At 51.9% G+C, this 23,047-nt stretch overlaps 2 protein-coding genes across 3 annotated transcripts in view; one reads left to right on the top strand and one right to left on the bottom strand.

The window, feature by feature from the left end:
* The window catches only part of GCK (glucokinase), a 36,150-nt gene extending 36,008 nt beyond the window's left edge, over positions 1–142 (bottom strand). The window contains exon 1 of the mRNA XM_030549419.1: positions 119–142. Within this exon, the coding sequence (XP_030405279.1) occupies positions 119–142 (24 nt within the window). The remainder of the gene's footprint in view (positions 1–118) is intronic.
* A 5,977-nt stretch (positions 143–6,119) lies between these two features.
* Positions 6,120–21,214, top strand: YKT6 (YKT6 v-SNARE homolog). 2 transcript variants are annotated; one of them, XM_030551862.1, is made up of 8 exons: positions 6,120–6,223; positions 6,495–6,621; positions 13,410–13,492; positions 15,131–15,231; positions 16,023–16,127; positions 16,744–16,809; positions 17,528–17,629; positions 18,866–21,214. In XM_030551862.1, the coding sequence occupies exons 2-8, from the start codon at positions 6,518–6,520 to the stop codon at positions 18,899–18,901; spliced, it is 597 nt and encodes a 198-aa protein (XP_030407722.1). In that variant the 5' UTR covers positions 6,120–6,223; positions 6,495–6,517; the 3' UTR covers positions 18,902–21,214. The 2 variants fall into 2 exon arrangements, with proteins under 2 accessions (XP_030407722.1, XP_030407723.1); XM_030551863.1 differs by having other exon boundaries at positions 6,137–6,237.
* Positions 21,215–23,047: the final 1,833 nt, after the last annotated feature.

Genomic DNA, 23,047 nt, shown 5'->3' with positions numbered 1-23,047 from the left:
GCACTGAAGGAGCCCACCACTGGCTTAGGATGGGTCCTATTGATTAATCCGCTATCCACCCAAGCAGCACCTTCATTGCCCCACAAAGCTAAGGGAGAGCCAGAACTAGAAACGTTACCTTCTCCTTCTTGGAGCTGTCCATCCTGGTTCTGCGATCCAGCATTGGGGCAGCTGTCCGCAAGGGGCAGGCTGCTGGCAAATCCGTCACACACCGAGCCAAAACACACACCACCACTTGTTTCCTTGCCCCGGAAATATTCCACCTCTTGCTCCCGAAGCAGCTGGTCCTGGGCTGAGAAGACAGCTCCGCCTGCTGCGCTTGTGAATCCTCCACTTTCCCCGCTGGTTTATTTCAGTCGTAGGATGGTTGGTTGGTTTCCTTTTTTCTAGCATGCAAAATCAAAACCAAAGCAAGTCTGCTCCTGCTTCTACTTCTTTCCCTGGACTTTGCCTTGCCCCAGCCCCAGGGATCTCAGCCTTCTTCTGGTTTGGGGGTTCACTCGATGGGATGGGGTGAAGGGATGTCCATCATGTTGGGATCCATTTTGTCACCCTGCATCTTGTCGGAAGAGAAGCAATGAGTCCCTTCCTGGTGACTGAAGGTCTCCTCCTCTCCTCGGGGTAATGGAGCATGGGTGCTCAGCTTCACTCACCCACCTGCCTGCTTCCTCTAGTCACTTTTCCCAACTTACCAGTAAGTTTATTTACTTTTTTTGCTGGTGACACCTTCCCATTTTTGCCCTCGATGGGGTCCCAAGTTGCATCCTTGGATCTTGAGATTAACTTTGTATTACTGTGGCACCCAGGGAAATCCTGTTGCTGTCCTGCTTCACCGGGCCCCCTCCTCACCTGGCCATTAGTGCTCTCATGCAGAAGGCCACTGCCATGGTGATCAGTCTTCCTTCAAATTGTCATAACAACCACTTAATCTCCTTGTTACTGCGGTAACCACTCCACTGCAAGACTTAGCAACCTGTTCTGCTCCCATGGTGACCATGTTGGGTCAGAGAAACCCACTTCCAAGTGACAAAGGTTAACAAAGAAGCAGGAAGGTGCTTGGATGAGACGTCTGGGCAAAGGTGAGAGTAAACGGGAAGCATCTGCTGTGGTGGGAATGAAACCAGGGTCCAGCTCTGGATTGCTCCACTTTCAGAGGCCTTATAACCCAAGACATGGAATAAGCAAGGAGCAGCTTGGCCCAGCGATCCTGCTAAGGCACAGTCCTGGGATCACAAATGAAGCCCAGACGGTTATTTCATTCTTGAAGCGAGCACAGCCAGTGTGAAGAGGAAGACAAGGCGGTTGCCCCCAGAAGCTTCCAGTCTAATTCAGACGGAGCCACTGATGTAATGCACCAGAGCACACCTGTAGGGCAGCAGATCTCTTAGGAGGCTTTGAAGAAGATGCGGTGGCTCCTCTATCGCTTGAAGTCTTTAAATTAAGACCAGATATAGATATAATGTAGCTCTTATAGAAGCTCGGGGCTTGGTGGAGAAATATTTGGGTGGGGTTCTCTGTTCTGTGGAGGATGGTAAACAGCAAAGAAGCCTCACCCTTGAGTATGGTGGTACTATCACTCCGCTGTAATATTGACTTGAAACCAAGATGGTTAGATCTGTATTGCTCCATGTGGATGCACTTATCCCAACACATCTGTGCTTACCCTGGTATCAAGGTGATGACCCTGGTACAAAGGGCCTTACTCACATATAGTGGGGCTCATACTGGAAAAGGGTGTCTACCCTAGTATAGTGGGGCCCAACCCAACTATATTGGGGCTCACCTCAGTATAGTGAGGCCTACTCCAATGTATTGAGGCAGACTCTGGTATATCAGTGCTCACCCAGTATTAGGGTCACGAGGCATCTGGGACCCTGGCAGCTCCGGTCAGAACAGCTGACCAGGCCGCTAAAAGTCCAGTTTTCTGCTGCAGCAGCCGGCTCTGCGTGGCTTGCAGAAGTGGCCAGCATGTTCTGCCGGTTCCTAGGCACAGCGGAGGCCAGGGGTCTCTATGCCCTGCCCCCATGTGCAGGCACTGCCCCCACAGCTCAGGGAAACACCTGTGCTGCAGGCAGGGGTAGCACGCGGAGCCCCCTTGGCCACCCCTGTGCCTGGGAGCCAGCAGGGCATGCTGGCCACTTCCGCGAGCCGCCTGGGGTAAGCGCCACCCAGAACCGCACCTACTCCCATATCCCAATCCCGTGCCCCAGTCCTGACTCCCCTTTCACACCTAAACTCCCTCGCAAAGCCTGCACCCCTCCTGCACTTCAACCCCTCACCCCAGCCCTGAGCCCCCTCCCACACCTAAACTCCCTCCCAGAGCCCACACTCCTCCAGCATATCAACCCCCTACACCAGCCCTGAGCCCTCTCTCACACCTAGACTCCCTCCCAGAGTCCACACTCCTCCCGCATACCAATCCCCTACACCAGCCCTGAGCCCTCTCCTGCACCCAAACTCCCTCCCAGAGCCCACACTCCTCCTGCACCCCAAACCCCGCGCCAATGCCTGGAGCCCCCTCCCTCACTCCAAACCCCTTGGCCCCACCCCCCCAGCCTGGAGTCCCCTCCTGCACCCCAAACCCCTCATCCTTGGCCTCACCCCAGAGCCTGCTTCCCCAGCCAGATCCCTCACCCCCTCCTGCACCCCAATACTCTGCCCCAGACCAGTGAAAATTAGCGAATGAGTGAGGGTGGAGGAGAGCAAGCAACAGAGGGAGAGGGGAATGGAATGAACAGGGGCGGGGCATCAGGGAAGGGGCAGGGCCTCGGGGCAAGGCTGTTCCGCTTTCTGCAGTCAGAAAGTTGGCAGCCCTACCCAGTATGTTGAGGTTGATCCCTGTCTGGTGCGCCCGCCCGAGTATATTAGAGCTGAACCTGATATGTTGGGGCCAATCCTTGCACAGTATTAGTGCTCACCATAGGCGCCGATTCCATGGGTGCTCTGGGGCTGGAGCACCCCGGGGAAAAATTGGTGGGTGTTCAGCACCCAAGGCCGGCTCCAGGCACCAGCAAAGGAAGCAGGTGTTTGGGGCGGCTTTATCTTTTTTTTTTGGCTTCACCGCTTGGGGCAGCAAAAAAGCTGGAGCTGGCCCTTCCAGCACCCACTGACAGCCAAGCTCCCCACCCCCACCCCGCTCCCCGCCTCACCTCACCTCCTCCTCTGCGTCCTCCCCTGAGCTCGCCGCATGCCCGCTTTTCCCCTAAGTCCCAGCACTTGGGCTGCAAAACGGCCGTTTAGTGTGGGTGGGAGGGAGTGGGGAGGAGGGGGAACATGGTGTGCTCAGGGAAGAGGTGGGGCTTGGGCGGGGATTTGGGGAAGGGGTCCAACAGGGGCAGGGAAGGGGTGGAATTGGGGCGAGGACTTTGGGAAAGGGGTTGGAATAGGGGTGGGGTAGGGCTGGGGAAAGGGTGGAGTTGGGGTGGGGCCATGGGCACGGGGGCACGAGCACCCACTGGCGCCGGGGAAAGTTGGCACCTATGGTGCTCGCCTCTGTCTGGTGGAGCTCACCCTGATATATTAATGCTGACCCCAGTATAGCAGGGCCCATTCTGATATACTGGTGCTGATCCTGGTATAGTGGGGCCCATAGGATCCTATGACTGGAAGGGACCTTGAGAGGTAATCTAGTCCAGTCCCCTGCACTCACGGCAGGACTAGGTATGATCTAGACCATCCCTGACAGGTGTTTATCCAACCTGCTCTTAAAAATCCCCAGTGATGGAGATTCCACAACCTCCCTAGGCAATTTATTCTAGCGCTTAACCACCCTGACAGTTAGGAAGTTTTTCCTATTGTCTACGGTGACCAGATAGCAACTGTGAAAAAACGGGATAGGGGTGGGGGGTAATAGGCACCTATATAAGAAAAGTCCCCCAAAACAGGACCGTCCCTATAAAAACAGGACATCTGGTCACCCTACTAATGGCCAACCTAACCCCCTCCCCCTTGCTGCAATTTAAGCCCATTGCTTCTTGTCCTGTTCTCAGAGGATAACGAGAACAATTTTTCTCCCTTCTCCTTGTAACAACCTTTTTATGCACTTGAAAACTGTTATCAGGTCCCCTCTCAGTCTTGACTTCTCCAGGGTAAACAAACCCATTTATTACAGTCTTCCTTCATAGGTCATGTTTTCTAGACCTTTAATATTTTTTGTTGCTCTTCTCTGGACTTTCTCCAATTTGTCCACATCTTTCCTGGAATGTGGCACCCAGAACTGGACACAATACTCCAGTTGAGGCCTAATTAGGATAGAGTAGAGAGGAAGAAGTACTTCTTGTGCTCTGCTTGCAACACTCCTGCTAATGCATCCCGGAATGATGTTTGCTTTTTTTGCAACAGTGTTACACTGTTGACTCATATTTAGCTTGTGAGCCACTGTGCTACCCAGATCCCTTTCCACAGGACTCCTTCCTAGGCAGTCATTTCCCATTTTGCATGTGTGCAGCTGATTGTTCCTTCCTAAGTGGAGTACTTTGCATTTCTCCTTATTGAATTTCATCCTGTTTACTTCAGACCATTTCTCTAATTTGTCCAGATCGTTTTGAATATTAATCCTATCCTCTAAAGCACTTGAACCCCTCCCATATAAGTGTACTCTCTATGCCAGCATTTCTCAAACTGGGGGTGCGGACCACCTGGGGGTCTGTGAGAGTACTCCAGTGGGGTCCACCGGCCATGCTGACAAATACCTGCCCCTCCCTCCCTCAACTCCTCCCCATTCTTCTCCATGCTGCCTGCACATGGTGGAACAGCTGTTCAGCAGCGTGCAGGAGGCACTGGGAAGGAGGGGGAGAAGTGGGGATGTGACGCGCTCTGGGGAGGCGATGGAAAGTGGCAGGGGAGAGAAGGGGCAGAGAGTGAAGCGGGGGTGGGAAGAGGTGGGGCAGTGTGAGGCCGTGGGGAAAGAGGTGGAGTGGGAGCAAAGCCTGGGGCTGAGCGAGGGACTTCCGGGTGTTCGGTTGCGAAAGTTTGAGAACTGCTGCTCTATGCGGGGGTGGGGACTCCAGGAGGGGGTGGGGAAGGGGCAGGGCCTCTGGGAAAGGGCAGGACTGGGGTGTTCAGTTTTGTACAATTGGAAATTTGGCAAAACTAGTTCATGAAGGGGCACCAGTTTGGGCTGCTGTGGCTGGGTCTAGGCCGGGCTGTTCGGGCTGGACTGTCTAGGCTGGGCTGGGTCCAGGCTGGGCCACGCTGGCCGGGTTCAAGCTGGGGTGGGGTGCCCTTGCTGTGGTAGGTCCAGACCTGGCATAGTTGGGGCTGGGGAAAGGTTGGGATAGGGCCGCCCAGAGGAGGGGGCAAGTGGGGCAATTTGCCCCATGCCCCGGGCCCCGCAGGGGCCCCCATGAGAGTTTTTGGGGCCCCTGGAGCAAGGTCCTTCACTCGCTCCGGGGACCCCAGAAAACTCTCGCGGGGCCTAGGCCTCCGGAGCGTCTTCCGCTCCGGGTCTTCGGCGGTGTGGGTCCTTCTGCCCCACCGCTGAATTACCGCTGAAGCGGGACCCGCCGACGAAGTGCCTGGTCAGTGGCGGGGAGCCCCCGCCGCAGGTCTTCAGGGCACTTCGGTGGCGGGTCCCAGAGCAGAAGGACCCTCCGCCGCGGAGTTACCAGTGAAGCGGGGGCCCCGGCTGCCAAAGACCCCAGGCCCCCTTAATTCTCTGGGTGTCCCTGGGTTGGGGGCAGGGATAGGTTGCCGGTCCCCGGCAGGTTCCCTGAATGCCTGTGAGGCACTAAACAGGGTGCGGCACAGCCACGCAGCTTACAGGGAACTTAGCCCTTAACAATGTCTGAAAAACCACCAACGCTCTTGCACTGTTTTTACCCTTAGACTTGCTGCATTGCCACGCCCCCTTGGGGCTTGCCCCGCCCCCTTGGGAGCTGCCCGTCCCGCCCCACACCCCGGAGGAGGAGGGGGTGTGTGTATGTTTCACTAGCCCCGCCCTCTATGGGAGGGGCTTATGCTAGGGCGATGCTCATTGGCTGTCCAGTATGAGCGGGGGTGGGGCGTCAAAGCTCTCTGTCAGGCGGATATTTATTAGGTGGGGCCCTCAGCGGCCGGGCGCATGCGCAGTACGAGAGCGCTCCGTGGCATTGACTCACGCCGGCACTTCCGGCAGCACAATTTTGTTTCCGGGTCAGCGGGGCGCGGCGGTTCCTTTCTCCGCCCACTGCCCAGTCAGTCGCAGCAACCGCCGGAGCCGCAGGAGGGAGGCGGGACCCGCCCGGTACCGACTTGCGGGTCCGAGCGAGCGAGCCCCTGAAGGCGGGGCCGGGCCCTCAGTTGGGGAAGGCGGGGGGTAGTGAGGGGGCCGCGCCGGGGGGCCCGAGTCTCCGAGCCCAGCGCGCAGGGCCGGGCCGCAGCCAGGTCCTGCTCTGTTGTGGGTGTTGGGAGCGAAGGGTCCTCGGGCACCCGGCACGGGCTGGGGGGGGTGTGTGAAGGGGGCGGTCGGGGCTTGTCTCCCGTCCCCCAGCCCTGACTCCTTCCTTCTCGCTCAGGCGGCTGCTGGGGAAGCGCCAGGATGAAGCTTTACAGCCTAAGTGTCCTTTACAAAGGCGACTCCAAAGTGCACTTGCTGAAAGCTGCCTACGACTTGTCCTCGTTCAGCTTCTTCCAGAAAACCAGGTGGGTCCCCGAGGCGCCGGCCCCGGCTGGGGAACTCTTTCCCCTGTGTTGGGTGGCCACCTCTCCGGCTGGAACAGATAGCTCCATAAGGGCAATCACTGGTTGGTGCGCAGGCTTGTGAGACGGGGGTTCCAGTCCCTGCTCTGCCACAGACTCCTTGTGTGAACCTGGGTAAGTCACGTAGGTCGATCCACAAAGGTAGGGAGGTACCTAAATATCAGTTTTGGTTTCACAGACGGGGAACAAACACTTATCAGGAGTGCAGGAGCCAGTCCAGTAAGCAAGCTCAGAGGCTGCCTACTGGATAAGGTCCCATTCAGAATCTGGCCAGAAGAGGGGGTGGTCTTCATACCACTCTCCTTATAACATTTAGCCCAGTGGGTAGAGCACTCACCTGGGATCTGGGAGGCCTCAGTTCAATTCCTCCTCTGCCCGATGGGGCAACGGGATTGGAACAGAGGTGTCTCACCTCTTTGGGAGGTGCTCTAACCCCTGAGCTATGGGGTATTCTACTGTGGGGCTCTCTCAGTTTTTCAATTGAAGCTATTCCTCTATAGATAAAGAGTGACACACTGGCTGGAGCAAGGGGTCTGCCTGCCAGGTGTCCTGCCTCCCAAGTGGGTGCTCGAAGCCTCAGGCTGCAGAGTAATTCTCTCTTTCATACCCAATGACTAGTTAAATATTTATCCCCAGTGGAATAGTCTGTCCCTCTGGGGCATAGTGAGGGTAGCTGCATTAAAAGTTGTGTGGCGTTCAAATATACAGTAATGGGGCCCATAGAGGTACCTCAGATGGGCAGAATGAACATGCAGTATGAGTGAGCTTTTAAACTGGTGAATAAGATGGGTTTTTTATCGTCACAGCAAAAGGCCTGTGAATAGATCAGTGCCTAAGCTGGTGTGTTTTTGCAGGTTTTAGAAGGCTGATTCAGTGGGGTATACAAAATAAGAGAGCATATATTGATGTGAATTGTAATCTATATCATCGATAATGTGTCAAAAGATCTGTTAAGTTTCACAAGCTTCTCAGCTCATGAAGAGACTTGAAAAACAAATGGGAGATAACTTGTGGGTTTTGCTTTATCAATTCAGCTGGGCTTCTGTGACAGCTGGAGCGATCAGTGTGTTTGTATTTAGCAATTGTTAGTATCTTCCCATTTGTGGTGACGTATCATACAGGCCTGGCATGTCACCTTTGCTTAAGGTGTTTAGTTGTGCAGAGAACACTGCTGATGGCTGAGGTCAGAGTGCTCAAAGCTAAATGCTAATCCCAGCTCCTTGTCATTCTGGTGATTCACGGTGCTCTCAGCATTAGGGTATAATCTGTATTTGGTACTCTTCTGCAATATTGCCCTTACATCAGTTAACCTGCACTAGAAGTGCCCCCAACCATTAAGGTGGGGTAATACCCCTAAACCTTTTTTAGAAAAAAGTAGTTGTATTAACAAGTGCTTGACTGCAAAACAACTTCCCTTCTAACTTCCTGGTTTCAGATGCTCATAATTTTAAGAAACATTTGCCTTCTGCCCTGAAATTTTCCATGCTTGGTTGTTTACCCAAAGGTGACATTTAAAGCATACACAAACTCTCTCTTCTATGGTTCTGATGGGGAGGGGGCAGAGTGAGTTTGGAGGAGAAATACCATTGTTAATTTATTTTATAATTTTTTACTTCCTTTGCCAAGGTTACAACAAAAATAGCTGAGATTTGGAGCTTGGCCATTGCTTGACACTTAGGCCTGATGGGGCTTTTGCTTCATGGTGGATTATGTTAGGGGGATCTTTTTTTAAAGATAAGCATTAAACAAACGCACATCTGTGCTCCTGCTGCAATTTTTACCTGTGCCTAAGGAAGCTGTACTCCTCTGACATCATTACATATTTTCCCTGTTTGGCATGACCAGAGGTCTTGCATTTACGAGGGCTGATGCATGAGGGGAAACTGCAATTTGTTAACTAAAATAAAGTTAATAAAATCCTCTCGGAAGAACTGCCTTAAAGTCAGAGACAGAAGAAAATCACAGGTGTAGGAGAAAGTCACAGATCCTACAATTTATCTGTCCAGAATCATTGCTGCATTCTACAACAGGCTGCTAATCGGAATTTAGGATTTTTTTAAAGAAAATCAGTTTTTTTATTTTCAAAAAATACAATCACCTCAATGTAAATTGATCGACACTAGTAGAATCCCAGGCAGGAAGTCATGCCAATATCTTCCCTAACTCAAGCCCACTCGGATGCAAAGATGGCATAAACTACAGGCAGTTTTCTCTTACTCATTTAAAAAAACCTTAATTGTGGGGAAAATTTCCCCGCCTCACTAATTTGATTGCTTTGCATATGCATAATCTTATACTAGCAAGAACCCCAATCCTGCAAACTAACACGTGTGTGTCAAGTAGTCCCTTTGAATTCAGTGTGTAAATACTTGCAAGCAGTATTAAGGATTAACAAATTTGGCCTAAAATTTGAATTTTGTCTTAAGTTTTTAGTGTCTCCTAATCCTGGAAAGGTACTGGGATTTTAAATGTTGAATGTTTTAAATGCTTTTTTTAATTCATGGCAATCTAGTCCAATGATGTCGTTCATGAGACTTACTAAAATGTCATAATTAAACATGGAGGGGGTAAGTGAGGGAGAGAGAGACTGTGATCAGGTACCTCACAGGGCATCTCATTTAACACCCTATGTTCATCTTTTTATCAGAATTATCACCAGGAATTAGGTTTGTTTTGTGTTGTATTATAATCAGACCTTGGACTTATTCCTTAAAAAACCCACACACCTGGAATTTCAAATTCAAACATCGGCTGGCAGCCTGTATTACAAAACCTGAGACCAATAGGAATGATTCTACAATCTTTCTTCATTTCAAGTGCTGATGAAACACGTTCTTAAACAAATCTTCCCCTTCAGGTTTTGGAAGCTTTATGTTGCAGTACTGAGAATCTGAAAGTGAAACTGACGTTTTAGTTCCCATTGTCCCAGACTGGGAGTCATGCAAAACGTAAATGGCATAAATAGTAACAAATGAATTGATTACTTAAAACTTTCACTTTTAATAACTGAAGATGGGTAAAACAAAGTGGCTTACTACACATTAATATTGTCACTTTATATCAGTATTAATATAATACTATAATATGCATTAATCCATATATTTCATCTAAGTTGTATCCCGTAGAGGTGGGAGTGTAGAAACTGTCTAAGTGTGGAATGCATTGCAGCAGCTTGGATTTAAACAGAACTTATGGTCTGAACTGCTGAGAATGATTTGTTATAAAGGCAGCTTTCTGGGTACTGGAGCTTGAAAGAGGGGAGGAGAGCTATTGTGAGATGGGGGAAGATGGGTGAATAAGACAGCAATAAAGGAGCTATGGGGGAATGTCAATTATCCTTTCCAGAATCTTTTTAACTTGACTTGCTCAAAAAGGCCAGGTAGCATACCTGAAAATACAGTATGGGCGTCTGGTGGGAAGAGAGCATTGCATAAAGGCCACACTTGCTACCTTTGATCAATTAGTCTGTTCTAATCTGTGTCTTACTCCTGGAGAATAGTCCCACCAAAACCAGTTGTGAGGCTTGAAGTTGCCAGATTCTTAGCTAGACTGTAGCCTCACTGGTGGGATTCGGGACTGTGCTCTGACTAGAACCTGCTGATCTCTGCACCTGAAACCCCTAGGAAGAGGGAGATAGCTGGGATTTTGGCCTGGTGGACTTTGCTTAGAAGCACCATCTTTCATATGTCTGACTAGTAGGTGTCTGCTAAATGTGAAGGTCCACATCCTACCCCTGCCCCCATGCAAACCAGTAGCTGAAAGGGAGGAGAATTTCTCTTCTCAGCCCTCCAAAGCTGCCTGACAACTGGTTGGAGTGTCGGATTCAGCTAACTGAAGCATGGTGCTTCCTTGTGACTAACTCCAGTGCCTGCCTATGCTCCTAGTCTTCCCCAGGAGCAGTGTGAAATTGACAGAAGCCAGTGCAGTTTCACAGCTGCTTGCAGGGTTCTAAATGGAGGGGTGGGTTTACACCTCTGACTGCAATTGTTTCAGACTGCAGACTCAAAACAGGGCTATTGGTTTATTCCTAGTTCATGTTTTCAAGGCTATTTTTGTAACTGAGAGGTCTAGAAATAATGTACTTTTGAAATGAAAGCCTAGATTTTTGCAGAGTCAGAGTATATTGTGCAGGCCCCCAAAATGCATAAGAATGGCCCTTTTGGGTCAGACCAAAGGTCCATCTAGCCCAGTATCCTGTCTTCTGACAGTGGCCAGGGCCAGGTACCCCAGAGGGAATGAACAGAACAGGTCATCATCAAGTGATCCATCCCCTGTCGCTCATTCCCAGCTTCTGGCAAACAGAGGCTAGGGACACCATCCCTGCCCATCCTGGCTAATAGCCATTGATGGACCCATCCTCCATGAACTTATCTAGTGCTTTTTTTGAAACCTGTTATGGGTTGGCCTTCACAACATCCCCTGCAAGGAGTTCCACAGGTTGACGGTGTTGTGTGAAGAAATACTTCCTTTTCTTTGTTTTAAACCTCCTGCCTATTGATTTCATTTGGTGACCCCTAGTTCTTATGTTATGAAAAGGAGTAAATAACACTTCCAGATTTACTTTCTCTACACCAGCCATGATTTTATAGACCTCAATCACATCTCTCCTTAGCCATCTCTTTTCCAAGCTGAAAGTCCCAGGCTTGTTAATCTCTTCTCACACGGAAGCCGTTCCAGACCCCTAATCATTTTTGTTGCCCTTTTGAACCTTTTCCAATTCCAATATCTTTTTTGAGATGGGGTGACCACATCTGTATGTGGTATTCAAGATGTGGGCGTACAATGGGTTTATATAGAGGCAACATATTTTCTGTCCTATTATCTATCCCTTTTTAATTATTCCCAGCATTCTGTTCGCTTTTTTAACTGTTGCTGCACACTGAGTGAATGTATCCACAATGACTCCAAGTTCTTTCTTGAGTGGTGGCTGCTAATTTAGACCCCATACTTTTATACGTATAGTTGGGATTATGCCTTCCAATGTGCATTTCTTTGCATTTATCAAATTAAATTTCATCTGCCATTTTGTTGCCCAATCATCCAGTTTGGAGAGAGCCTTTTGTAGCTCTTTGCGGTCTGCTTAGGTCTTGACTATCTTTATTAATTTTGTATCATCAACCTCAAGCAGGGTGAATGTATGACATGCCTATTTTAGTGCTACTTCACGCGGCATTAGCGAGACTGCTTTGGCAGTGCACTTTTAAAACCAGAACAAGAGGAAATACAATTTGGAGATAGCTTTGAGGAAAATAATTTGAGACTAAGGGAAAGATTAAAGGCACTTGAATGTTTTTAAACTGAAATGGTGATGAACTTTCACATTCTTTTTCCTTCTCCCTCCCCTTAAAGGCAAGTAAGTCTTTTCCTTCCCTCCTTTTACTTGGGGTAAAAATCAGGAGAAATAGCTTTTGTGGCTCTTCCATGTTCATAATGAAGACTTCTGCAGCAGGTGTTCAATTACCACTAAAATTGCTCTTCTGCACTCCACCCCTGCAAAGTTGCTCTGGGATCAGCATGTCTTTCCCATGCATCATCCCCAGTAATAAAGATTCTGCAGACCAAACAGGCTCTCTGCTACCTTTACAGCACCGTATGCTTCTGGAAAGCCAAGGAAGGTCAAGTGAATAGACGTTGGTAAATTCCAGTGATGCACAAGAAGGGATTGAATTCCATTCACTCTCCCTGAAAAATCTTGGCACTTTAGGGCTCTCAGGAGTAAAGACAAGCAATTAATTTTTAGTCACTAAAATCAGCAGGTCTCTTTAGATACGCACGGGGGCAGATCTTAAATTTCATGGTGTCAGTTTACTTAGTTCCTAAATTAATGAAGGACAAATTCAACTTGGATATTAGAAAACGCTGATAAAGCTATGAGATGGGAATGGTCTAATGAGATTTCCGTGCCAAAGTCAGGTGTCATGGTAAGACATTTGTGGACAGGATATTTTAGAGTCCTTCCTGCTGGACTGGTTGGCCAAGTGGGCCTCTCCCTGCCATTTCACCTGTAGTTCGCCTACTCTAAAGTAATCCTGATTACCACCCGTGTTCCCAATATCTAAGCCGCTGCACAACCGTAGGAGTTAATAGAGAACCATTGTAAGTACTGGGGCTGGATCGAAAAAGAAACTTGCATACAGTATATAAGAAAGCAGAATGTCTTAGCGTTGCGTGAAAAAGCCCCTCTTCATGGAGACCACCGCTTGTGTCCCACATGCTGCTCAGTGGCATGCTTAAGAGAGTAGGCTAGGATGAGCACTGAGGCATCATGCACACCTTTTAATGCTAGGCAGTGAAGGTGCATTACCTTCAGTGTAGCCCTGTCTATGGGAAATGCTGCAGGCAGAGCCCTCGCCTTTCAGCTCCATATAGTACACATACTGGAGTGAGTATGGTAGAGCTGGGTCGTAACAATGACCTATGAGTTAATTTGTGTTAATCAGCAGAGCTGACACTGGCGGTCTGGGTCTGTAGTTAGCTCCTGCTAGTTGGCCTGGTTCTCAAAGTGGTCAAGGCAATATCTTAAGTGCTACCTTGAATGCAAGATTTAAAGGAAACCTTTTTATTGGTTGCATCACAATTTTTCCACTAGCACATGCTCTGCAGTGAGTTAATACAGCAACTGCTGGCAAAATTACTTTGTTCTTGGCATCGTTGTGGTGATAGGTCTGTTTGGGGGTGGGGAGATGCTATTGTAAGAGAATTTTAAATAATGAAATGTTGTGTGTTTGCAGTGTTCAGGAATTCATGACCTTCACGAGCCAGCTGATTGTAGAGCGGTCGGTGCTGGGCAGCCGAGCGTCAGTGAAGGAACAAGGTAAAAGGACACAAGGGCCTTGAGCACGCAGGGTTATGGCGGATAATGTACCGGAACACAGATTTTCTGCATTTTGCAAGATACAGAGGAGCTGTATGCCTTGGAGAGTTTAATTCTTTTCCTTGGGCGTCTGCTTTTCCAGAGAATCTGTTGCTGGCTACTGTCCCCCTCCCTTTCATTGCCATTGCCAGGAGCTGTTTCTCTGGCTATGCAAGTCATGCAGGATTAGTCAAACATCTGGCCTAAATTGCTTGATTAAATTGCAAAGCACTTAATGCCCAATGAAAAATGGACATCTGGAGCCCTGGCTGGATTAGCCATGGCCGGCTCTTAACATCCACCCTGAGGTGTGGCATGACTTGTAGTAATTTCCTCAGTGACAGCCACACATACTATTACTGTAGTACTGAGCATTCCTGGTTGCTGATGTCATGTCCTCTCCTCTGCCCAAGTACCTCTGACATCCCCTAATGGCATTGTGGCACATGCATGAGAAATGTGCACCAAAGGGTTAACCATGCCTATCTTTTGTGTGTGTATCTGGGAACTTCCTCCATTTGTAGACTAAACTCAGGGTTCTCTGAGTAACCATATTGGTCTCTGATCTGCAGTATTGATTCCATTGGGCCAGGAGGTGCACAAAAGATTGTGAGGTGGGAGGGAGTCTGGATTTCAATCCATACTGGACTGCAGCCAAGTCACATGCTGACTGGCGCTTCTGCTGTCCCAGCTGGAAAATCAAGTAAGCACAGGAACCTGCCTGACAACCAGATGCTACTTTTGAGCTTCTTGCCTCACCTTATCTTAACTCCACACAAGCCCTGCCACTGAACTTAGCCTCATGGGCACTGCCTGAACTCCCCTCTCCAGCCCACAGAGCCGCTCAGATCTTCCTGCCATTACTTTCACCCCACCCCACTGGAATCCCTCTGCTGGTGGCTTCTACGTAGAGTTCAGACTCCATGTCTCTGTGCTCCAGGCTGTGGACTGCAATGCTCCACCTAATACAGCCCTTGTCTTTCTGTCCTATCATTCATACGCTTCTCTCTGCCATCTCCTCTGTCTGCCCAAACTCCTGACTCCTAGCCTTGTTCCATACATCTCCCTAGTCCTGGAACACCCCGTATGCCACATCTCCTTGCTACAAATGTTCTTAAATCTGTCTTCTCATGCCCCTTTACCTACACTAGTATATAATAGTGAGTCATTAACTATTAACCCTCCAAAACCAATAGAACGTGTAACCCAAACAACTTGAATGGCCTAGTTGTATGTTACCTCCCTTCCTCACCTTTGTTTGACTTAGATTGTACACGCTCTGCCTTGGTTACATTTGTCACATTCCATGTGTGCCGGGGGGAACAGAAATGATCTAACTCACTCAGCACTCTTGTGTGCTCTGCCTCTGGTCTTCCCTGGGGAGAAATACATTGCATCCCCTTCTGCTGCCTTCCTAGTGAAACCCACATGCTGTCTCTGAGCTAAGTGTTGCCAAAATGTGAACCCTGGATCTTCGTCTGGACAGTTGGCTGTCCATGACAGTTGGCTGATTTTACATGTGGGTTGCTCTGAATGCTGCTTGATGACCTCATGTTTTGCACTTATCTGTGAAACCTTTGCACTTGGTTTTTGGTTCAGAATACCTCTGCCACGTGTACGTGCGAAATGACAGACTGGCTGGAGTGGTGATTGCAGACAATGAGTATCCACCGCGTGTGTGTTTCACCTTGCTGGAGAAGGTAAACTCCATTTAGGGTTCTCTTTATTTCCGAGATGAGCCGTGTGGCTGGGGCGATGCACGGCAGGAGGAGACTTTGACTGTCTATTCATAGTCCTGAATTTGCTTTCCTTTTAGTTGAAAAGCAACTTGCTGCTTGGGCATTTGAGACTCTACAAATCTTTTCTCGTCTGCTGACATTACTGTCACAAATTAGTTACATGATGATCAGGCCTAAGACTTCTTCATGGGCTGGGTGATGCAATGGGTTAATGCATTTTACCTTGTCCGACCTGGGTTCAATCCTGGTTATACCCCCAGAAAGAAGGGTCTAATGCTCTTAGCTTGATATTTAGTATTTGTCCTCACAGAAACATTCTGCAGTCTGGCCCAGGCTTTTGAGTGGCCAGAACTGGTGCCTGGGTGTTACAGCCCTGTCCGACTTGTATCACAACTTGCATGGCCTCTGTCTGCATTCTCCACTATGGTCGCTGCTGTTAGTCATGCGTCTGGATGCCAGGGTGTCCCGCAGGTCAGCGAAGACCATGGGGTACTTGGGAGAGGGGAAGTCCTTGGTATGTTATCTGAATTCCAGTGACTGTCTCCTCATGGGCCACTTAATGTACTCCCAGCTTGCATTCCTCTGTAGGTTGCGAGACAGGAGTTGGGTCTGCACCCCCTTCCCTCTGTTGACAGAGTAGGATGCCAGGGAATGACTCTTTCTTAACGATCCTGAGATCTCAAGCCCCGTTGTGGGTGTCTGAGTGGGGAAGACAGCTGGGTGCTCAGCCTTGGGTTTGCTTTGCATTGCAGGTGCTGGATGAGTTCTCCACGCAGGTCAATAGGACAGACTGGCCCTCAGGATCTCCATCTACGATTAACTATGCAGCCTTGGATGGTTACCTTAGTAAATATCAGGTATGGCCTGCATTTACTGACTGGATGTCAGAAGCCAGAGAAGCAGTAGGAAAAGAGTGGTCTTAGTGGGTAGGCTGTTGCCCTAGAACTTGGGAGTGCTGGATTCAGCTCCCTGCCCCTCCAGACTTCCAGCGTGAGCTTCAGCAAATTGCTTAAAGTGCTGGGCTTCAGTTGCCCATTTGTAAAATGGGGCGCGTAGCTCTGTCCTGCATCTCGGGATGCAGAGGATCAGTACACCAGCTGTAGCGAGGGGCTGGCTGAGTGCCTGCGATGAATGAAGAGGTCTGTTTCCTACATAAGAACATAAGCTGTTCAGACCAGCTCTGCAGTCTGCTCCTGTCCTCTAGGCCTTACTGGGAGTGTGAGGAAGGCCTTTAGCTGGGAACCCCCAAATCCCTCTGACAAATGTCAGCTCTATTTGCAGTGTCCACAGAGGCTTGTATCTTTGGCAGTGTAAAAGACGGTCTCCCTGTCCCCACGCAGTGCTTGGAGTGCTTTGAGGGGGAAGTCCAGCTTCTGGCTTGGATACATTTGGGCTCATGGGCCTGCAGACGCTGAGCTCCCTGTCCTTGGAATAGTGTGTCCTGTGTAATGTGCTGTGTTCTTGCTCTCCAAGAATCCCCGGGAGGCAGACGCTATGACGAAAGTGCAGGCAGAGCTGGACGAGACCAAAATCATTCTGGTAAGGGCTGTGTGCGGAGCAAGAGGAAGCGAGGAGGGCTTCCTGGGAGCAGCAAAGGGCCAGGGCACCCCCTGTCTCCAGTCATGAAGTCAGCTGAACCCAACTCCAGACTGACCTGTACTCCTGGGTTGCCTTCACTGTAATGAATTGTGTGGGTTCCCAGCCATTACTTGGAAATAAGCAGATGTTAGTCTGAAGTTAGCTTGATATCAGTCCATAGACTGCATAAGGCAGACTGAGTCACATAGCACCGGATTGCAGGGCTGCATTTGAGTCCCAGGTATCAGGCTGCCAGGGCACCAAGGGAAAAGAGCCAAAGGTCATTGGATCCCCTGTTCTCTAACAGGGACAGACTAGTAAGTCAGGATCCCCTGTAAAGCAGAGGCTTGAGGGACCCAAGAAGTCACAAGCCCATGCGAGGCCTCTTTGTGCTCTTTATCATGACATTCCCAACCTCCCAGGGCGGGTGGGGTGACATCACCATTCACACATGCAATGCGGTATCCTGAGTGGAAGCTAACTGCGGGGTGATTGGACATCGCCTGCTTCTCACTCTCCCCTCTCGCACAGACTGGCGAGAGCTGCCCTGAGGGCTCTGGGGATGGAGGGGCCAATAGCCAAGCTGGGGACAAACTGAAAATATTCGGCTCTGGTGCCGTAACTGCAGCTGGGTGAGGTGTGAGTTTTCAGCACTGGTGTTACTACTTGCCCTCTGCAGCACAACACCATGGAGTCTCTGCTGGAGCGTGGGGAGAAGCTGGATGACTTGGTGGCCAAGTCGGAGGTGCTTGGGCTACATTCCAAACACTTCTACAAAACTGTAAGTGCCTCTGGGGCTCGTCAGCCCTGCTGCCTGACAAGCATGAGGCGGCTGGGAGGGGTAGCCAGGCAGCTGTGTGCTGGGCTGGGCCAGCACTTACTCACCCTGGGCAAAACCTGCAGATGTATAAACCCTGTTAAGTAGTTACTCAGATGTTACCCCAGTGTCTGATATGGGACTGGCTGGCTAAGGCTGAATCTAGCTTAGGTCTGAGTGGATGCTTAAGTGTGGAGGAAGTGGCGGAGGAGAGGTCTGAACCATGATGAGAGACGGTGACGGCCTTAGGGCTGCTCTCTGGTCACAGGTGCCAGGAGTGCACTTCTCCTTGGCAAGAAAGCTGCAGCTTTGCTCTGGGCTGCAGGGATTTCCACTTCTGTCACTGCAATGAGCTCCTAAACTACTCAGAGTGCAGCATCCCCTTGTGCCAGGGCTCTGTGAACTACCTTGGCTTCCAGCCATTTTATTGTTTGCATGCAGCAGTGCCTGGGAGACCTCTTCATGGAGCTGGCGGCCCCCATCATGCCAGGTGCTGGACAAAGCTGGTCCCCGCTCCAAAGAGCATAGTGACTTCTAGGTGGAGTTAACGTGCTCGGTTTGTGTGCAAGCTCCCTTTGTGAGTCTGTGGATGACCCTCGAGGTCGGTGTTGGTGGGAGGGGCAGAGGTGGAGGGTTCTTAGGAATACCCTTCCCTCTGCCTCGCTCCAGCAAGCTGGAGCTGGTGACCCAGCACAGGCTATCCTGCTGGGGTTTGGAAGCATCTTGACTGAGCTGCTGACTCAAGAGCTGACAGGGCAGCGGTGTCCCAAGGCAGGGTGGCCAGGCATTACAGAAGTGCTGTGGGAGGGGGTTTTCCCAATAGAAAAGAGGATAATGTGTGTGGGAGGGGGGTGGAACTTGGAGTGGAGGGCACTGAACTAGCTAATGCCAGTGGCCCACTGTAAAGCCATGGCCTTGCAGCTGGGCTCACTTCTGCTAGTGAGCCTCAAACCCCTTGGATGGGTCACCCCCTCCCAGATCCAAACCCCACCTGTCCCACTGCTGCTTTGACTTGCTGGCCCTGTAGCATAGGGATAGTGGGCAGGGTTAGACATTGCTGTATCTTTCTGACTCTCCAGCACACGAACTGCAGGGTGCTGGCCTGGGAGGAGCCAGCTGTGAGCCCAGTACACGGGCTCTCGGCTTGTCCCCAGAGGGGAACTCCAACGAGAAGCATCTCAGCTCTTCTTTGCTTTTCAGGCCCGAAAGCAGAACTCATGCTGTGAGATCATGTGACCCAGCCAGCTGAGACCGCTGCTCCTGACCGCCTGGCCTTCACTCACTTTCAGACCTTTAAAGTACATGGGACAAAAAGAGACCGCCCATGGGTGGGCATCCCCGGTTCCAGGCTGCACCTCTGCAGGCGGTGGGGCTGGGACAGGGCTTTCTTGGCACCCCGGGGCCATCTAGTTAAACAGCTCTTCATCAGAAAGGCCGGCAAGGTCAGCCCTGAAGAGACAGTGTGACCATTCTCCTGCCAGCCCTTTCTGGCCTGAAGGGCTTGTTGCTTTGACATCTGGCTTGTAATTGCAGTGCTGGATTGGCCAGCGGCTTTCACTCCTCATCTCCAGAGATCAGACACTGACTGCATTCTGGTCATGTTGTTGTTTACAGTCATAACACTAGAGAGAGACTCCAGTAACTGAGACCAGCCAGCACCACTGCCCAACGTTGCGGGCTCATCAGCTCAGCCTCCGAGTCCTATCCACCCAGCGACTTGACTCCTTGGGCGCGGGGCCCGGTTGATATGGACCTCTGAGGAGCGTTGGTAACAGGTTCAGTGTTGTGGGATGTAGCCTTGCTGCTCCCAGGGCAGCAGGGGTGCTCCGACTGGAGTCTCAGCCAGCCAGAGGGAGCCAGGCCTGGAATCTCCATTGTTCCCCGTGTTCAGCTGGGGAGTCAGCACTCATGGCAGCGCTTTCCCACCAGGTGCCACCAAGCCAAGGTCATCGAGTTTTGCTGCAGGGACTCTGCCTCCCCACCCCGGCAGTGAGCAGAGAGAGCCCCTGGGGGACGCCATTTGCTGCGGAGCAGGGGGAGAGGCTGGTGGTTTGCCTTGCTTTCACCCTGTTCCTCGCCAAGGGGCTGGTAGGTCTCTCCCCCCCATGGGTGCCTGGGCTGTGTCAGTTACTGTCCATCCTCACCAGGCTGTTCGTCAGCCAGCATCCCCATTACTTCATCCTAACCTGTGGCTCTGGCCCCCGGGGCTGTGCTGCCTCCCACTCTGCCCTGGGAGCTGTGCCAAGTGTGCTCTGTGCCATATGTGTGATGTAACGTGAGCTGTGGCGGGGGAGGGTCTCGCTGGTGGAAAGACTAGAACATGATGTTCACGTCCCCTCTCCGTATGGAGATGGAGGCTGAGCGGAGTCCACCTTGTCCATCCTTCCATCCTGTCCGTGGAGCTGCACTTTCCTCCCCCCTTGGACCTGACTCTTGCTTATCCTTGCCTTTGCCCAGCACTGATGTACCGAGATCAGGTCGGGAGGAACCAGGGTCCTTGGATGGGGCTCTGAATGGGGAGCAATCACCTGAGGAGGGGCACCAGGGAGATGAGGCAGCTGCCAGGAACAGGGCATTCCAGGCACCAGCTCACTGGGTGGAGGATGTGCCAGTGCCATCTCTAGTGGGCAGGTTAAGCACCTGGCTCGCTCTGCTCATGGGAGAAGGGAAGCCCCATCCTCAGGGAAGTTCTTGCTGTGCAGTGAGAGGTGACGTGAGTGTTTGTGACATGGGACATTGCTAGCAAGGTGTGATGCCATCCCTCACTCCCCTCTGCAGACCTGGCTTGAAATCTCTGCTGCGGTCACCTCTGGTCAGTCCCCTGGGGGGCCCTCACTGCACAATGGGCTGACTGTTGGGATTGGGGGAGTGGGCAGAGGGGCATCAGCAGAGCTGTGTGTGTGGCTGCTTGCCCACCTGATGCCATAAGCTGCACATCTAGCCTGGGCTTCAAGGCCACTAGAGCGGGTGCTAAAGCCATGGCTTGGTAATGCTCTGGGGGTAGGTGCTGCTGGGAATAGACCCTGCTTGGAAGAATCCTCAGCTGCACCCTGCTCCTGGCACTGTCCTCTGTGCAGCCAGGCAGTGAGCCAGCTGCAGGGATGGCAGAGCCACCCTCCTCGGGGGTCAGGTCCTACCTGCCTTCCCCTCCCTACTGGAACTGTGGAGCTGGGCTGTACCACCTGGCTGTCGGAGCTCCCTCCTGCCCCTCACATTCCCAGGCCCATGCATTGGCCTCTTACCCTTTGAGCCCAGCAGCCTGGCACATGAAGGGAGAGATGGAAGGCGGGCATGTGCATGAGACTGGGCTGGAGTGAGCCTAGCCCCATGGGAAGGAAGAAGCTGTGGCTCCCAGCCCTGCCCCTGGACGCTGTGATGTTTGGTGGCCACGTTGGCTCTGTGCTCCATCCTCCCACTCATACCATTTCCAATGGAAAAGCTTCGTCTAGCAGACGCGAAGACTGTGTTTTAGTAACTGTTGCCTGACTTCTCTGTACGTGCTGTTGGCTGGCCTGTACCCATCTGGATAAAGTTGTCTTCTCACCGTTCTCAGCTGGCTTGGGGTCTCATTAGTACTCCGGTTCTCCGGTGGGCTGACCCAGGCCTGTGGCCTGCCAGATCTCCCAATCTGTGGTAGCAGCCTTGGCCGGTGCTACATGGGCGGGAGCTCCATTTTCAGGGCTGGGGGAGTGTGCTCCCCTCCTGGCTTGGTGCTGGCTGTGAAGCCACGTGCCCTGGCCACTTGTGTGTGGCGAGGACTATGCCACCAGGCTTACTGCTCTCTGAGCCCATAAGTTCCCTACAGTTTGGGTGGCATTAGCCTAGGTCCTGTTTTGCTCAGCTCCAGCCCAAGGGCGGGAGCATCCATCTAACCTCTCAGTTCTCTGTTCTGTGGGGGGTGGACAGGCAGCAGGCTCCTGTGGTGACCCTATAGCAATTTCTTTGGCAGCAGCCCCCACCCCAGGCAGGGCTTAGCTGTTGGGCCCCTTTCTGCCCCATTAAGCCTTGGAGCTGGAGGTTGCTGCCTCATCCTCTCATGGGGCCAGAGTCCCAGGTAAGGGGTAAGCTCTGGCCCAGCTGCTGCTTGGCCTTCACCATTCTGAGTGCTGAACCAGCTGTGCAGCAGGGCTCTTTGGTGCTGGAGTCCAGCATGCTGCCAGGGCTCCATTTGCTCCCGGGCCCTGGCCCAGCGCTGGGTGCTGTGCCCTGGTTCAGTGTGGCCCATCCTCTGGGGTACCAGTGGCTTCCCTCATTCTGTGTCAGGATCTCAGGCAGGGGGGTTGAATGTGGGCCAGCAGTGGGTTTTCACTCTTCCCTCTCCAGCCCCGTCTCTTGTTCTAGCTACATTCCCTCAGAGCGGCCTCCTGGGGCTTGGCCTTCAGGGAGCTCGCCCTGCTGCGGGCATGAAACTTCCTGCTTGCTCTTAATACAGACACCTGCCCGCTCCTGTGAGCATGCACTGGGCCTGCTCCCACTGCTGCCTCAGGGGCTGCCTGCCCCAAGCAGGCCTTGGCCTCCAATGTCACAAGCCTCTGCTTCTACCATTGCTGGTTTAATGGGATGTGCCGCAGGGAGAGGCTGGGTTTGCTGGGAGTGGTGCTTGGCCCTGGGTGGTTACCCTGACTGGTGAGCTGGGAGGGGGTGGGGCTCTTATAGCTGAGTCAATGGTGCCCAATCACAACATGCTAAAGGGGGGACAGGAGGGCTGGGCCATGACAAAGGCTATGTAGGTCCTCTCTGGGTTATGCCCTTGAGCCCGTTTGTAACTGATTCCCTCAGTGCTGACTGCTCACAGGCAGCTACTGGATCCTCCAAAAAGGCCACTCCTGCCTCTGCTCATGAATTATGTGGCAGAGATCAGAGGCTGCGGTGAGGGGCTGAAGCCTCAAACTGGCAGGCAGGCAGCCAAGGTAACTAACCAGCATCGTCCAGGTGGACTGGGGGGACTCTGGTCTGCCCCAGCTAATGTCAGCACAGGCTGTTTCCAGGGACAGAGAGCACAGGGACTGGGCTCCCCTTTCCCAAGGGTGGCACAGCCCAGGGGCGTGAGGGCATGGCTGGGCGGTTGTCTATGGTGCTAGGATTTGGGGGGCACCATTTTCTTTGGCAGCGACCACAGCAGCCAGATCTTCAGCTGCCCTGATTGCTGCCGGCCCTTAGGCGGAGGGAGTTGGGTAGGGGAGGGCCACCTGCAGCAAGTAAGTGGGAAGGGGTGTGGCATGCAGGGGAACTCCCTGCCCCAGCTCACCCCTGCCATGCCTCCTCGCCAAGCATACCATGGCTGCTTCACTTCTCCCGCCTCCCAGGCTTGCGGTGCCTAAGCTGATTGGCCTAGGGCGCAAAACATCCTTGCACCGGCCCTGGGGCACAAGGGTCTCGCTC

The sequence above is a fragment of the Gopherus evgoodei genome, chromosome 2, assembly GCF_007399415.2.
Source record: "Gopherus evgoodei ecotype Sinaloan lineage chromosome 2, rGopEvg1_v1.p, whole genome shotgun sequence".
Lineage (NCBI taxonomy): Eukaryota > Metazoa > Chordata > Testudines > Testudinidae > Gopherus > Gopherus evgoodei.
The sequence above is the reverse complement of the archived record's forward strand: the minus strand, read 5'-3'. Positions and strand labels throughout refer to the sequence as shown.

Bases quoted from the DNA above. Each gene is read 5' to 3' on its own strand.
- YKT6 (XM_030551862.1), top strand. From the start codon at position 6,518: ATGAAGCTTTACAGCCTAAGTGTCCTTTACAAAGGCGACTCCAAAGTG. The intron at 16,810-17,527 runs GTAAGGGCTGTG...TGCCCTCTGCAG, and splicing joins ACGAGACCAAAATCATTCTG to CACAACACCATGGAGTCTCT. The intron at 17,630-18,865 runs GTAAGTGCCTCT...TTTGCTTTTCAG, and splicing joins CCAAACACTTCTACAAAACT to GCCCGAAAGCAGAACTCATG.